This window comes from Hemitrygon akajei, chromosome 11 (assembly GCF_048418815.1).
Source record: "Hemitrygon akajei chromosome 11, sHemAka1.3, whole genome shotgun sequence".
Taxonomy (NCBI): domain Eukaryota; kingdom Metazoa; phylum Chordata; class Chondrichthyes; order Myliobatiformes; family Dasyatidae; genus Hemitrygon; species Hemitrygon akajei.
The window spans coordinates 3859275-3876837 of NC_133134.1; the positions used below are offsets into that span (position 1 = coordinate 3859275).

General features: G+C 46.2%; 1 protein-coding gene across 3 annotated transcripts in view; it reads right to left on the reverse strand.

Moving 5' to 3' along the window:
• LOC140735238 (SEC14-like protein 5) overlaps positions 1-7950 on the reverse strand; it is a 58149-nt gene extending 50199 nt beyond the window's left edge. For 2 of the 3 annotated variants that reach the window (XM_073060065.1, XM_073060067.1), the window contains exons 1-2: positions 7812-7950; positions 2336-2405 (exon numbers count right to left, since the gene is read on the reverse strand). In XM_073060065.1, the coding sequence (XP_072916166.1) occupies positions 2336-2398 (63 nt within the window). In that variant the 5' untranslated portion in view covers positions 2399-2405; positions 7812-7950. Of the gene's footprint in view, positions 1-2335; positions 2406-6764; positions 6787-7811 lie in introns of those variants that run through there. The other variant, XM_073060066.1, reaches the window with a different exon arrangement.
• Between the last annotated feature and the right edge of the window lie 9613 nt (positions 7951-17563).

The window sequence follows — 17563 nt, forward strand, 5'->3', positions numbered from 1 at the left end:
AGGAATCACTGGGTGTGAAGAGGCACTCCCTTTTAGAAAATAGTCTACACCTTTATTCCTTCTATCAAAGTCCATGACCAAACACTTCTCTACACTGTATTCCATCTGTGACTTCTTTGTCCATTCTCCTAATCTGTCCAAGTCTCTGCTTCCTCAACACTTCCTACCCCTCCACCTATCCTTGTATCGTGTCCATGCTGAAGGCCCTTTGGCCCATCAAGTCCATGCTGAGCTGATATTCTGCCTAGTCCCATCTACCTGCATTCGGGCCCTATCCCTCCAAACCCTCTGATCCATAAATCTATCCAAACTTCTCTTAACTGTTACAATTGAACTTTGATCTACCACTTCTGCTGAGTGGATGAAGGCTGTGCTGGGGTGAATTTGCTGCATCATGTTTTAGTAAGAGGTGAAGTCATTGTGGATGTGGGAATCTGGAGCCACAAACAACTTGCTGAAGGAGCTCGACCCTGTGAGTTCTTCAGTATGTTTGTTGTTTATGGAGAGCCGTCTCCCTTGACACACGTTGCACCTGAGAACAGGCAGTGTTATCACTGATAATCAAATAACTGCGAGTCAACCACACTTTATTTTACTTGTGCACAAAGAGAACAGCATGGCCCTGTCTCCACACTGTTCTCAGGCCAGAACAGATAACTGCTATTTGGTACACTGTGTATGTTTGAAAGTCCTTACCCTCAAGAACAAACTGTTCATAATAGAGGTGTTAAAAGTCCATAGAATCTACAAGTTGCCAACCAGCAATACTTTGATGTTAGTAAAGCAATTGTCCCTTGGTTGGTGTGTGTACCTTGGGTCTTGTCTCCAGAACTCTGCTGTGCAAGGGGAATCTATGCTCTTCAAAGAACTTTCTTGCCTGGGCTAACAATATTCTATCTGTAGTCTGTCCTTGCCTGGATATTATGTTAACCCTTGCCTTACCACAACTTCCACAGCAGTCGTGTGCATCTCTGCCTATTTACACATTGCTATCCATAGTGCAATCGTTTTGGATTCCATTGCCTCTGGGCCAAGAACTCACTCTGTCAAGCCCACCTCTTAGTTGGGGAGTATTGGGAACCCCACGTTAAAACAATTAGTGCCCAGTCATCTCCTGCTCCTCATCATAAAGTCTGGGACTTGGACCATCAGCACACTCCACATTGAGGACTGCCTCAAGAAGGCAGCATCCATCATGAAGGGCCCTCACCAACCAGATATGCCCCCTTCCCATTACTACCAGAATCCGAATCAAGTTTAATATTACTGGCATATTTCATGAAATCTGTGTCTGTGGAATATCTAGCCACACAGTCATAGGTTAGAGAGAGTAGAGCAGTGGGCTAAGCATGCATCCTTGAGGAAAGAGATACTGGATCCTGAAGACGCACACTCATTGTTTTAGGAACAGCTTCTTTCCCTCCACCATCAGATTTCTGAACAGTCCATGAACACTACCTCACTACTTGGTCTCTTTCTGCACTGTTTATCCTTTAAAATATCCTTCCTGTAATTATGGTAACTTTGACATATGGCACTGAACTGATGCCACAAAGTAACACAATTCATGATATACATCAGTGATAATAAAGCTGATTCCCTCAGCATTCCATTGTCGTCATGGCATGAGCAACACTCTTTAACGTTGACATCTCACCCGGAGCAAGATCGGGCAAGCTCACCTAACCCCAGTAGAAACAGGGTCAAACGATGATTAGGTCTAGCTGATCAGCGAAACTAGTGCCCTGTTCCTGTATTCTCATCATCTCCTGCCGACCTGCCAAACTCTTAAACAGAGCATCATTGCCTCAGACTAAAGAATTAGAATCAGGTTTCATATTACTGGCATATGTCATGAAATTTGTTTTGTGACAGCAGTACATTGCAATACATAATAATAGAAAAAACTATATTCATTCAGAAATCTGACGGCAGTAGGGAATAAACTGTTCCTAAAATGTTGAGTGTATGTTTTCAGGCTCCTGTACCTTCTCCCTGATGGTGGTAATGAAAAGGGAGCATGTCCTGGGTGATGGAGGTCTTTAATGATAGGTGCCACCTTTCAAGGTGTCCTTGATGCTGGGGAGGCTAATGCTCCTGATAGAGCTGGCTGAGTTTACAACTTTCTGCAGATTTTTCTGATCCTGTGCAGTGGCCCCTCCATACCAGACTCAACATAAACTCAACAGCACGGGAGATTCACATTCTGGTGTGACTTAAAATCTCACCAGACTCCATTGTGCAAGGAACAGTTAAAACTCACTAACATACTTTTAAATGCAAAGATCACACTGAAAACACGTGGGTTGGGGGACAACCGGTGAGAGAAACTTACTGCCATCACCATCTCAAACGTGTACTTGTAGACCCGCACGGGGGACTGGTATTTCTGCACCATCTTCTCTCTGGAAATTCAAACAAATCTCATCACTCAACAGGAAACGTGTACATTTCTACAATATCTGTCACACATCCTTTCAGCCAGCACATAGTGAGCTCCCACAAACTGCAAGTAGCAAGGATAATCTGTTTCAGACATGTAGACAGACATGTAAACATTGTGTGGGCACTGAGGACGGTGAATGTCCTTGAATTTATTCACAGCTGGGCTCACTGAAGGTGATCATTGATACCAGATTTAGCACAGGATTAGTCATGGTCGTAGTGAATGGCTACCAGAGCCATTCAGACAACTTGTAACATCATGAAGGATCCCACCTACTGCCCAATCAGGAGAAGGCTACAGAGCATCCACACCAGGACCACTACACTCAAACATGGTTACTTTCTCCAAGCAGTAAGGCTGATCAACACCTCCTCCCACTGGCCCACCCCAAACACCACTACTTTATCATTTCCTGTCAGAGTCAGCTCCTGTGCCTGGTGTTACTTTTATAGACATACAATCAATCTATGTTTATTAACCATCTAACAAATTTATATTTACTGTATTGTGTGGTTTTTAATTATTATTATGTGTTTTTTGCTGCGTTGGATCTGGAGTAACAGTTACTTGGTTCCATTTTACTGGAAATGACATTAAACAATCTTGTCCTTTTATATATTATGATATAGATCATAGTCATAGAGTAATACATCATAGAAAGAGGCCCTTCAGCCCATCGGGTCATGCTGACAGCATCCTTCCTGCTAATCTGAGTTCGGCCCATTACCCTCCATGGCCCTTCTCCAAATGCCTCTTAGCTGTCGCAATTATACCTACCTTGACCATTTCCACTGGCAGTTCATTCCAGGTACTCACTGTGTAAAGAAACTGCCTCTCAGATCTCTTTTACATCTCTCCCATCTTATCTCATATGTGCGCTCCCTTATCTTGGACTCCCTGACCCTGGGGAAAAGACAATGACTGCCCACCTTTCCATATCCTTTACGGTTTTATAAATTTCTGTGAGGTCACCCCTTATTCTCCGTACTCAGGGAGTAAGGATCCAGTGTGGGCAATCTCTCCCTATAACTCGGGGAGTAAGGATCCAGTGTGGGCAATCTCTCCCTATAACTCAGGGGAGTAAGGATCCAGTGTGGGCAATCTCTCCCTATAACTCAGGGGAGTAAGGATCCAGTGTGGGCAATCTCTCCCCATAACTCGGGGAGGAAGGATCCAGTGTGGGCAATCTCTCCCCATAACACGGGGGGTAAGGATCCAGTGTGGGCAATCTCTCCCTATAACTCGGGGAGGAAGGATCCAGTGTGGGCAATCTCTCCCCATAACTCGGGGGGTAAGGATCCAGTGTGGGCAATCGCTCCCCATAACTCGGGGAGTAAGGATCCAGTGTGGGCAATCTCTCCCCATAACTCAGGGGAGTAAGGATCCAGTGTGGGCAATCTCTCCCCATAACTCAGGGAATAAGGATCCAGTGTGGGCAATCTCTCCCCATAACTCGGGGGGTAAGGATCCAGTGTGGGCAATCTCTCCCCATAACTCGGGGAGTAAGGATCCAGTGTGGGCAATCTCTCCCCATAACTCAGGGGGTAAGGATCCAGTGTGGGCAATCTCTCCCCATAACTCGGGGGGTAAGGATCCAGAGGGGGCAATCTCTCCCCATAACTCGGGGGGTAAGGATCCAGTGTGGGCAATCTCTCCCCATAACTCAGGGGGTAAGGATCCAGAGGGGGCAATCTCTCCCCATAACTCAGGGGGTAAGGATCCAGTGTGGGCAATCTCTCCCCATAACTCAGGGGGTAAGGATCCAGTGTGGGCAATCTCTCCCCATAACTCGGGGGGTAAGGATCCAGTGTGGGCAATCTCTCCCCATAACTCAGGGGGTAAGGATCCAGTGTGGGCAATCTCTCCCCATAACTCGGGGGGTAAGGATCCAGTGTGGGCAATCTCTCCCCATAACTCGGGGGGTAAGGATCCAGTGTGGGCAATCTCTCCCCATAACTCAGGGGGTAAGGATCCAGTGTGGGCAATCTCTCCCCATAACTCAGGGGGTAAGGATCCAGTGTGGGTAATTTCTCCCCATAACTCAGGGGGTAAGGATCCAGTGTGGGCAATCTCTCCCCATAACTCAGGGAGGAAGGATCCAGTGTGGGCAATCTCTCCCCATAACTCAGGGAGGAAGGATCCAGTGTGGGCAATCTCTCCCCATAACTCAGGGGGTAAGGATCCAGTGTGGGCAATCTCTCCCCATAACTCAGGGAGGAAGGATCCAGTGTGGGCAATTTCTCCCCATAACTCAGGGAGGAAGGATCCAGTGTGGGCAATTTCTCCCCATAACTCAGGGGGTAAGGATCCAGTGTGGGCATTTTCTCCCCATAACTCAGGGGGTAAGGATCCAGTGTGGGCAATCTCTCCCCATAACTCAGGGAGGAAGGATCCAGTGTGGGCAATTTCTCCCCATAACTCAGGGGGTAAGGATCCAGTGTGGGCAATTTCTCCCCATAACTCAGGGGGTAAGGATCCAGTGTGGGCAATCTCTCCCTATAACTCAGGGAGGAAGGATCCAGTATGGGCAATCTCTCCCCATAACTCGGGGAGGAAGGATCCAGTGTGGGCAATCTCTCCCCATAACTCGGGGAGTAAGGATCCAGTGTGGGCAATCTCTCCCCATAACTCGGGGAGTAAGGATCCAGTGTGGGCAATCACTCCCCATAACTCAGGGAATAAGGATCCAGTGGGGCAATCTCTCCCCATAACTCGGGGGGTAAGGATCCAGTGTGGGCAATCTCTCCCCATAACTCAGGGGGTAAGGATCCAGAGGGGGCAATCTCTCCCCATAACTCAGGGGGTAAGGATCCAGTGTGGGCAATCTCTCCCCATAACTCGAGGAGTAAGGATCCAGTGTGGGCAATCTCTCCCCATAACTCAGGGGGTAAGGATCCAGTGTGGGCAATCTCTCCCCATAACTCAGGGGGTAAGGATCCAGTGGGGCAATCTCTCCCCATAACTCGGGGGGTAAGGATCCAGTGTGGGCAATTTCTCCCCATAACTCAGGGAGGAAGGATCCAGTGTGGGCAATTTCTCCCCATAACTCAGGGAGGAAGGATCCAGTGTGGGCAATTTCTCCCTATAACGGAGTTATTTGGGGTGGCAGGGTGGAGATCTGTCTCTACCAAAGGAGGAATAACGTGCTTCTTCCCTCTGCTCGCCAGCAGCTCACGCTTGGGAAAGGTGAACCCCCCTCCCCCCAATCTGGGTCATATTAAGTCTTGGGAGGTGGTGGATGGTCGAATGAGCAGCCGGTGCAGATCACAAATCCTGGTTATGCGACCACTGACGCCAGGCAGACAATCTCTGAAGAGTATTGGTAATGGTTGGGGTCATCTGTCTTGTAAAGACACTGCCCAGAAGAAGGCAATGACAAACCACTTCTGCAGAAAAAATGCCGAGAGCAGTCATGGTGATGGAAAGACCACAATCGCCCAATTCATAAGAGCTGCCACACAACGAAGGAACGACTGTTAATTATCTTTTGGTTTGACTTTCCTGCACTTGCTTGTATCCTTATATAATCGTCTATATAGGTGTGTTTGCGTTTGCTCACGGAATTTTCCAGTAATTGTCCTATTGTTGCTTCTGTGTTTTTCTAGCTCCTTCTCAGATTTTTGGTAGTAGGTATCAAACCACTTGAATCTGGTTATTTCAGAGGGTAATTGCCATTTTTCAGTTGGTACTGGTTACTTTAGGAGCTGAGCAGGATTGTTTGCCTTTGCTCTTGTAACACTCAATAAATTGGCCATAAGCAACGAGCCTTATGCCTCATTCTTGACTTAGGAATTCCAGATGACAAAGTGACCAGGATCCAGCAACCAATGTAGCTGGTGAGGATGGCAGCAGGTCCGTCCGTTCTGGGCAAAGGTCGCTGCACTTGCCGCGGTTCCAGCTTGTCTGTCTCGGAAAGCCGTGGTACTCTGGATCCTGATGCACTGTCACTGAAAGACGCGTCAGCGTAGCGTTAAGCACACGGTTCGACACACCACTGGGCGAGAGCTCCATGCACTGCCCAGCTAACTTCCCAATGTACAACGTACGTGAACGATCTGTTGTGGACAAAGAAGGCAGGATGGCAGTTCACCGATGACATTGATGTGGAGGGTGGGCAGAGTGATATCGATGTGCGGGCGAAGTGGGCTGAGAAATGGAATTCAATGGCGCTTGGGAGCACTAATGAGGCTAGGACATGCACCACGAGGGGTCCCAGGAGAGTGTCTGACATGCCTGACCGAGTCAGATCGATCTGATCCGTATCCATTAAACCTTCCCCATCCATGTATCTGTGGAAATGCAGTTTAAATGTACCCACCTCCTCTGGCAGTTCGTTTCATACAAAGACCATCAAGCAATTGCTCCTCTAGTTTGTATTCAACCCCTCCCTCCTCGTCTTAACCCTAGTTTAGATTCACCAATCCTGGGAAACAAACTGCTTTCACATTAAATAATCTTGACCTTGTCACATATACACGGAACAATCTCTACTCCTCCTTACACACCTCTCAGTCTCCTGCACTGCGGTGAAAAGGTCCTATAACTCAGCCCCTCAAGTCCCGGCGACAACCTGGAGGATATTTTCTGCAAGCCTTCGGGTTTAATTACATTTTTCCTATAAAGATCAACACTGAACTAAATACTCTAAGTGCATCCTCGCCAACATCTCGTACAACTGCAACATACCGTTCTAACTTCTAGACTCGGTACTCTGGAGTGATGAAGGCCAGCGTGTCAAACACCTTCTTCGCCACCCTGTCTACCTGTGACTCCACTTTCAGGGCGCCACGTACAGAACGCGTACTCCAATTTCCTAGATTGCCCAGTGAGGATCTACTCACCCATCCAACCCCAAAACTCTCCCCGACACCGACACCCCCTCCGCCAGCTCCCTCCACACCAAGCGCCACCTTCCATCAAAGGTCGGGGACCGTCCGCATCCCCTACCGGCATCTGTCCCGGGCAGGCAGCCCAGGTGGAGGATCCCGGTGTCCCCGAGCCGCTCTGAGCGAGTTCTGCACTCGCCGTGTCACTGCCCCGTTTAGCTTCGGCGTCCCGTACAGCGAGCGAACAAGCGAGCAGAGGAGAGCGCAGCCAGGCGCTCTTTCGCCGGGACCGGATGAGGCGAAGCGAGTTCTCTGGCTCCTCGCTTAAAGTCGGAAGCCCGTAGCGACCTGACTGTGTCCCCGCCCTCGGTTCTAGGCAGATTTTGGGGGACTTTTCTCAACCTGTGGCCCGGGACAAGGTCACCGAAAAATCCCACCCAACAGAACGGGACGTGGCTCCAGCTCCCCTTCCAAAGTCAGACCTTCCCCCAAAACCTACAGACCGAACTACAAACTGAGAAGGTTACTGACACCTGTACCTGTAACATTAGAGGCGCTTCCCAAGCCACTGGGCGCTTCCAGCGTTTTCTCATTCAATTCCCCAAATACTGGGTTTGTAATGGAAGGTGAGAGGCCCGCGGGGTAACCTGTAAACTCAGCAACACCTCTCCTTCTCCCGGTCCCGGTCACGCCCACCGCGCGCGCGCGCGCACACACAACGCTATCCCTGCACACACACACACACACACTCCACTACACAGACACACTACACACTCACTACACTACACAGACACACTACACACTCACTACACTACACAGACACACTCCACTAGACACTCACTACACTACACAGACACACTACACACTCACTCCACTACACAGACACACTACACACACACTACACATTCACTACACTACACAGACACACTACACACTCACTACACTACACAGACACACTACACACTCACTACACTACACAGACACACTACACACACACTCCACTACACAGACACACTCCACTAGACACTCACTACACTACACAGACACACTCCACTAGACACTCACTACACTACACAGACACACTACACACTCACTACACATTCACTACACTACACAGACACACTACACATACACACAACACACACACACTACACACACACACTCCACTACACAGACACACTCCACTAGACACTCACTACACTACACAGACACACTACACACTCACTCCACTACACAGACACACTACACACTCACTACACTACACAGACACACTACACACACACTGCACTACACAGACACACTCCACTAGACACTCACTACACTACACAGACACACTACACACTCACTACACTACACAGACACACTACACACACACTCCACTACACAGACACACTCCACTAGACACTCACTACACTACACAGACACACTACACACTCACTACACATTCACTACACTACACAGACACACTACACATACACACAACACACTCACACTACACACACACTCCACTACACAGACACACTACACACTCACTACACTGCAGACACACTACACACTCACTACACTGCAGACACACTACACACTCACTACACTGCACAGACACACTACACATACACACACTCCACTACACAGACACACTACACACACACATTCCACTACACAGACACACTACACACTCACTACACTACACAGACACACTACACACACACTCCACTACACAGACACACTACACACACACTCCACTACACAGACACACTACACACACACACACTCCACTACACACTCACTACACTACACAGACACACTCACTACACTACACATTCACTACACTACACAGACACACTACACACTCACTACACTACAGACACACAACACACTCACTACACACTCACTCCACTACACATTCACACTACACAGATACACTACACACTCACTACACTACACACTCACTACACTACACATTCACTACACTACACAGACACACTACACATTCACTACACTACGCAGACACACTACACACTCACTACACTACACAGACACACTACACACACACTCCACTACACAGACACACTCCACTAGACACTCACTACACTACACAGACACACTACACACTCACTACACACTCACACTACACATTCACACTACACACTCACTACACTACACAGACACACTACACACTCACTCCACTACACAGACACACTACACACTCACTACACTACACAGACACACTACACACTCACTCCACTACACAGACACACTACACATTCACTCCACTACACAGAGACACTACACACTCACTACACTACACACACACACTACACACTCACTACACTACACAGACACACTACACACTCACTACACTACACACTCACTCCACTACACAGACACACTACACACTCACTACACTACACACTACACACTCACTCCACTACACAGACACACTACACACTCACTACACTACACACACACACTACACATTCACACTACACAGACACACTACACACTCACTCAACTACACAGACACTACACACTCACTCCACTACACAGACACACTACACACTCACTACACTACACACAGACACTCTACACACTCACTCCACTACACAAACACACAACACATTCACTCCACCACACAGACACACTACACACTCACTACACACAGACACACTACAGATTCACTACACTACACAGACACACTACACACTCACCACACTACACACAGACACACTAAACACTCACTACACTACACAGACACACTACACACTCACTCCACTACACAGTCACTACACTACACACAGACACACTACACACTCACTACACTACACAGACTCACTACACTACACACACTACACACTCATTACAATACACAGACACACTACGCGCTCACTGCACTACACACAGACACACTACACTACACAGACTCACTACACACTCACTACACTACACACTCACTACACTACAAACTCACCACACTACACACTCACTCCACTACAAACTCACACTACACAGATACACTACACACTCACTACACTACACACAGACACACTACACACACACTCTACTACATACTCACTACACTACACAGACACACTACACACTCACTACACTACACACAGACACACTACACACTCACTCCACTACACAGATACATTACACACTCACTCCACTACACACTCACTACACTACAGACACACTACACGCTCACTGCACTACACACAGACACACTACACACTCACTACACTACACAGACACACTACACACTCACTCCACCACACACAAAGATACACTACACACTCACTACACTAGACACACTACACGCTCACTACACTACACACAGACACACTACACACTCACTACACTACACACAGATACACTACACACTCACTACACTACACAGACACACTACACACTCACTACACTACACAGACACACTACACACTCACTCCACTACTCACACACACTGCACAGTCACTCCACCACACACAGATGCACTACAGACTCAGTCCACTACACACACACTACACACTCACTCCACCACACACACAGACACACTACAGACTCACTCCACTACACACACTACACACTCACTACACTACACACAGACACACGACACACTCCCTCCACTACACACAGACACACTCACTTCACTACACACACAGACACACTACACACTCACTACACTCACTGCACTACACACACACACTACACACAGACACACTTAACACTCATTATATTACACACACACTATACTCACTAACTACACAGCCACACTACACACTCTCTACACTACACACACACACTACACACTCACAGTATGCACACACGCACACACAAAAAAACAAACTCTGGTCAAACATCCTGTGTCCTACCCGGCAGGTCAGGAACTCTACTTCATCTCAGTCCTGTTGCTTCTGACCAAAATGTCAACAATTGCCCCCTCCCCACTTCCTACAGATGTTGCCTGATCTCTGAGTTCCTCCAGCAGATTTTTTGTTACTGCCCTGTTTCTTCCCTCTTCTCCCAGGAAAGCAGCTCTACTAGCTAGCTACATCTGCTTAGATTAAGAAGTTTCTATTGCCAGACCTCTGGGCCAGATTTATGGAATAAAACAGCATTTTTTACCTCTGTCCCAGTTCTAACCATTAACTCGAACCGTTGTTTCCGCGTCTCCCACCTCCATTCGGGGCACCAGACAGCCCTTCCAGGTGAGGTAACATTTCCGCTGTCACTCTGTTGGGGTCATCTACTGTATCCATTGCTCCCAATGCAGCCTCCTCAACACTGATGACACCCAACATTGGGGACCACCTTGTCAAGCACCTCAGCTTCATCCACAAAAAGCAGAATTTCCCAGTGGCCAACCATTTTACATCCTAGCCCCAATCCCATTCCAATATTGTCAGTCCATGGCCGTGATGATGCCACTCTCAGGTAGGAGGAACAATACCTCATAATCCATTTGGGCAGCCTGCAACCTGATGGCACGAACATTGATTTCTCCAACAGTCAGTAATTTTTCTCCTCAACTGCCTATCACATTGCCCTGGTGCCCTTTCTCCAGTGGCCCACTCTCCTCACCTATCAGATTCCTCCTTCTCCCATCTTTTACCTTGTCCACCTATAAGTTCCCAGCTTCTTGCTTCACCCCCTTTCCCCACTCACTTGACTTTCTGGTTTGTATGCCTCCCTCTCCCCCATCTTCTTATTCTGGCACCTTCCCCTTCCCTTTCAGTCCTGATGAAGGCTCTAGGCCTGAAACATCAACTGTTGATTCATTTCCATAAATGCTGTCTGACTTACTGAGTTCTCCTGCTTTTTGTATTTGTTGCTCTCTCATCACTGATGCAGCCGGTCCTGCTGAGTATTTCCAGCATCTGCTTCTAGTTCGTCATTAAAGTCATTGTCTGCCTGATCTGCTGCATAAGGTTGTAAATTTGGTAGGCTCCATCTTGGATACTAGCCTACAAAGTACCCAGGACATCTCAAGGAGCGTTGTCTCAGAAAGGCAGCGTCCATTATTAACAACCCCCAGCACCCAGGGCATGCTCTTTTCTCATTGCTACCATCAGGAAGGAGGTACAGAAGCCTGTAGGCACACACTCAGCGATTCGGGAACAGCTTCTTCCCCTCTGCCATCCGATTCCTAAATGGACATTGAACCCTTGAACACAACCTTACTTTTTTTATATTATTTCTGCTTTTTTGCACAATTTTTAATCTATTCAATATATGTACACTGTAATTGATTTGCTTATTTATTTATTATAATTTTTTCCTTCTATATTATGTATTGTATTGAACTGCTGCTGCTAAGTTAACAAATTTCACATTACATGTCGATGATAATAAACCTGATCCTGATGTGTGGGGGGTTAGCGCCTGCTCACTTCAACACGCCGTAAAAGGTATCGGAACATCTCAATGCTGTGAAAGTCGATTTATAAATGTGTATTTTCAGGTCTTGGCCCGAAACATCGATTATTTATTCCCCTCCACAGATACTGTCGACTTGCTGAGTCCCTCCAGCAATTTTTGCATGCTGCTATGTAAATGCATGATAGTCTTTGGAAACCTCAGATGTGAGCATGCAAATGGTGGACAGAAAGTGATCCACTCTCATGTCAGCCAACATCCTGGGATGTGCACTCGGGGGAGTAATTCCCCCGACACAGGCTGGGTATGAGTTTGCTTACCCCAACCTACACCAATAACTCCATGGTGATGTGACCTTGGTTTGGCTTGAATTATGCTGAGACCTCGGTGTATTAGGAGGACCAGTTCTGAATTTCGAAGACTGTTCACCACCTTCACAGGCAGTAGACTTTGGGAATATAAAAACGCTCTCTGATACATAAATAAAAGAGTATCTGAAGATGCTGTAAATATCGAGCAACACACACAAAATGCTGGGGGGATTTCAACAGTTCAAGCAGCATCTACGGAGGGGAAACTGTTGAAATTTTGGGCTGAGCCTTTATCGGGACTGGAAAGGAAGGGGACAGAGGCCAAAATAAGAAGATTGGAGGAGGGGGGAGGATTACAAGCTGGCAAGTGATAGGTGAAATCTGGTGAGGGGGAAGGTGGGATGAAGTATGAAGTTGGGAGTGGACAGGTGGAAGAGGTAAAGGGCTGAAGAAAAAGGAATGAGAAAACAGTAGACCATGGAAGAAAAGGAAGGAGGAGGGGAACCAGAGGGAGGTGATGGGCAGGTGAGGAGGAAGGGTGAGAGGGGAACCAGAATGGGGAATGGAAATAGAGATGGGGGGAGGAGGAAGAAATTACCAGACGTTAGAGAAATCTATGTTCATGCCATTGGGTTGGAAGCTATCCAGACAGAATATAAGGTGTTGTTCCTCCAACCTGGGTGTGGCCTCATTGAGGCAGTACAGAAGGATGTTATGTTTTGAAAGGAAGACAAGAGAGCTGAGAAATGCAAGTGTTAGTTTGTATTTACTTTAAGCAAGGCCAACACGTATCATGTGGTGGCATCAAGACATATGCATTTCATGTGTTTTTACATACAGCCCGTAATGAATTACTTAAACAAACATCTCACAGCTACCATTGGGCAGAACGTTCAGCAGCCTGAATTCCCACATCAGCAGGTTCAGGTACAGCTACTTCCCTTCAATCGACAAGCCCTAATCACTACATTTCAGCAACACTATGACCAGTATCATCTCTGTTCTAATTGCACCCTTTTCATATAAGAAGTGTGTATAATTTATGTTTCTCTTCAGTGCTGCTTACCTGATACTATGTTCGTGTAATGCTGCTGCAAGTAAGTTTTTTCTTTGCATTAATGCCTACCTGTATTTATTCAAATGCCAGTAAATTTAAATTTGAGATTCCTTACAAGGATACCTTCAAAAGGTGATGCCTCAAGAAAACGGCATCTGTCACTACGGGCCCAGGAGATGCCCTCTTCTCATTACTACCCTGAGGGAGGAAATACAGGAGTTCAAAGAGCGTCACTGAAAAACTTCTTCCCCACTGCCATCAGATTTTTGAATAGGGGAACACACAAATTGCTGGAGGAACTCAGCAGGTCAGGCAGCATCTATGGAGAGGAAGAAAGAGATGATGTTTCAGGCAGAAAACCTTCATCAGGTCTGGAAAGGAAGGTGAAGTAGCCAGACTAAGATCTCCAATATTTGCATAATCTCTTGTTTTTGGAGTTCTGAATGGTCCATGAAGCCATGAACACTACCTCTTCCTTTGCTCTCTTTTTGCACAACTTAACTGTTTTTTATATTTCGTATTGTTATGGAGTAATTATTTAATATATTGCTGCTGCAAAACAACTTTCACGACCTACTGTGTGTCAGTGATAATAAACATGGTTCTGATTCTAGCATCTGCAGTCTATTGTATTTTCTAATTAAACTGTCAGAGCCCCTGCTATTTCTACACTAACTTCCCTCAAGGTCCTAGGGAATATGCTGTCAGGACCTGGAGATTTATACACTTTTATATTCCTTAAAAGCACCAGCACTTCTTCCTCTTTAATCGTCATAGTTTCCATAACTTCCCTACTTGTTTTCCTTACCTTACACAATTCAATATCCTTCTCCTTAGTGAATACCGAAGAAAAGAAGTTGTTCAAAATCTACCCCATCTCTCTTGGCTCCACACATAGCTGTCCACTCTGATTCTCTAAAGGACCAATTTTATCCCTCACTATCCTTTTGCTATTAACATAACTGTAGAAACCCTTTGGATTTATTTTCACCTTACTTGCCAAAGCAACCTCACATCTTCTTTTAGCTTTCTTTCTTAAGATTCTTTTTACATTCTTTATATTCCTCAAGCACCTCATTTACTCCATGCTGCCTATATTTATTGTAGATCTCTTTCTTTTTCCAAACCAAGTTTCCAATATCCCTTGAAAACCATGGCTCTCTCAAACTCTTAACCTTCCCTTTCAACCTAACAGGAACATAAAGATTCTGTACCCTCAAAATTTCACCTTTAAATGACCTCCATTTCTCTATTACATCCTTCCCATAAAACAAATTGTCCCAATCCACTCCTTCTAAATCCTTTTGCATCACCTCAAAGTTAGCCTTTCTCCAATCAAAAATCTCAACCCTGGGTCCAGTCCTATCCTTCTCCATAGTTATAATGAAACTAATGGTATTGTGATCACTGGACCTGAAGTGCTCCACAACACATACCTCCATCACCTGACCTATCTCATTCCCTAACAGGAGATCCAACACTGCCCCTTCTCTAGTTGGTACCTCTATTTATTGCTGCAAAAAACTATCCTGCACACATTTTACAAACTCCAAACCATCCAGCCCTTTTACAGTATGAGCTTCCCAGTCAATGTGTGGAAAATTAAAATCTCCCACAATCACAACCCTGTGCTTACTACAAATATCTGCTTTCTCCTTACAAATTTGGTCATCCAATTCTCGCTCCCCATTAGGTGGTCTATAATACAGCCCTATAAGTGTTACTACACCTTTCCCATTCCTCAATTCCACCAAAATAGTCTCCCTAGAAGAGCCCTCTAATCTATCCTGCCAGAGCACTGCTGTAATATTTTCTCTGACAAGCAATGCAACACCTTCCCCTCTTGTCCCTCCAATTCTATCACATCTGAAGCAACGAAATCCAGGAATATTTAGTTGCCAATCACACCCCTCCTGCAACCATGTTTCACTAATAGCTACAACATCATATTTCCAGGTATCAATCCATGTTCTAAGCTCATCCACCTTTCTTACAATGCTCCTGGCATTAAAATAAATGCATTTAAGAAATTCTCCACCTCTTCCTCTCTGTTTATCTTCAATGGTGCAAACAACTTTACTATCTTCTTTTTCTTCCTTCTCCCATACATCTGTTCCTACACTCTGGTTCCCCTCCCCCCTTGTATCTAGTTTAAATCCACTGGAGCCTGGAAGCTTCCACTGGAAGCAATTTGAAAGGGACAGGAGAAATACATTCCAAAGAGGAAGAAGTATTCTAAAAACAAGATGACACAATCATGGCTAACAAGAGAAGTCAAAGCCAAAATAAAAGCCAAAGAGAGGGCATATAATAGAGCAAAGATTAGTGGGAAGTTAAGAGTATTGGGAAGCTTTTAAAAACAGAAGGCAACTAAAAAGTAATTAAAAAGGTAAAGATGGAATATAAAGTAGCCAATAATATTAAAGAGTATACCAAAAGTTTCTTCAGAAACATAAAGTGTAAAAGAGAGGTGAGATTGGATATTGGACCGCAGGAAATTATGCTGGATAGGTAGTAATGGGGGACAATGAAACAACAAATGAACTGGGTAAGTACACTGCATCAGTCTTCACTGTGGAAGACACTAGCAGTATGATGCAAGGCCCAGGAGTCAGAGGTCATGAAGTATAACTGGAGAGAAGGTCCTCGGGAAGCTGAAAGGTCTGAAGCTAGAGAAGTCACCTGAAACAGATGTACACCCCAGAGTTCTGAAAGAGGTGTCTAAAGAGATTGTGGAGGCATTAGTAATGATCTTTCAAGAATCATTAGATTCTGGAATGGTTCCGGAAGATTGGAGAATTGCAAATGTCACTTCAATCCTCAAACCTAAGCTCCTGGAGCTTCGGAGACAATGGTACCTAAGGCGGATCTTTTGCTTGCATCTTTGGAAACCGCTCTACTACTATCTCTAATATCTCTATTTTACCCTTTCAGGGTTCTTTTGAAGAGCCTGACCTGGAGTTACACACTGGCTTCGGTTCTTTGCGGGAATTGGACTCGCTCTCGGGGTCTCAAGCCTGGCTGCAGTTGAATATACCAAGGACACGGCCTAGAAGATGAGCATACCTGCAGGGTTCCAGGATTTGGTGGGTCTGGAGGCCGGCAGACTCGAGGTCAGTGCCTCAGCAGGAGATTGGTGTGTCATGAGAGTACACAGAAGATCGAAAGCAGCAACTGGCTGCTGACTGTCTGCCCAGAGACCCAAGTTCTTTGAGCATAGAGCTCAGAAAAAGTGGCGCAATGGACTTTTAACACCGTAAATCAGCAAGTTGTTTTGTTATGTCTCCCCTCTCGCTGTGAAATGGGGCAATCTCTTTTTCCCTTATTAGGGAGAGTGTGGTATGTCGAATGACCAGGTGAACGAGCAGTCTTCGGGGTACTGCAAGTCTGTGTCTTTATTGATGCTTTGCTGCATGCTTGAGCGCTCAGTGGGAGGTGCTAATGCTTTTATTTTGCTGGTGGGGGAGGGGAGATCATCACTTTCCTGTTGCTTATGCGTGGCAGGGGGGAGCTGGGGGGGCTTTGGGGTTCTAACATTTAATTGTCATTC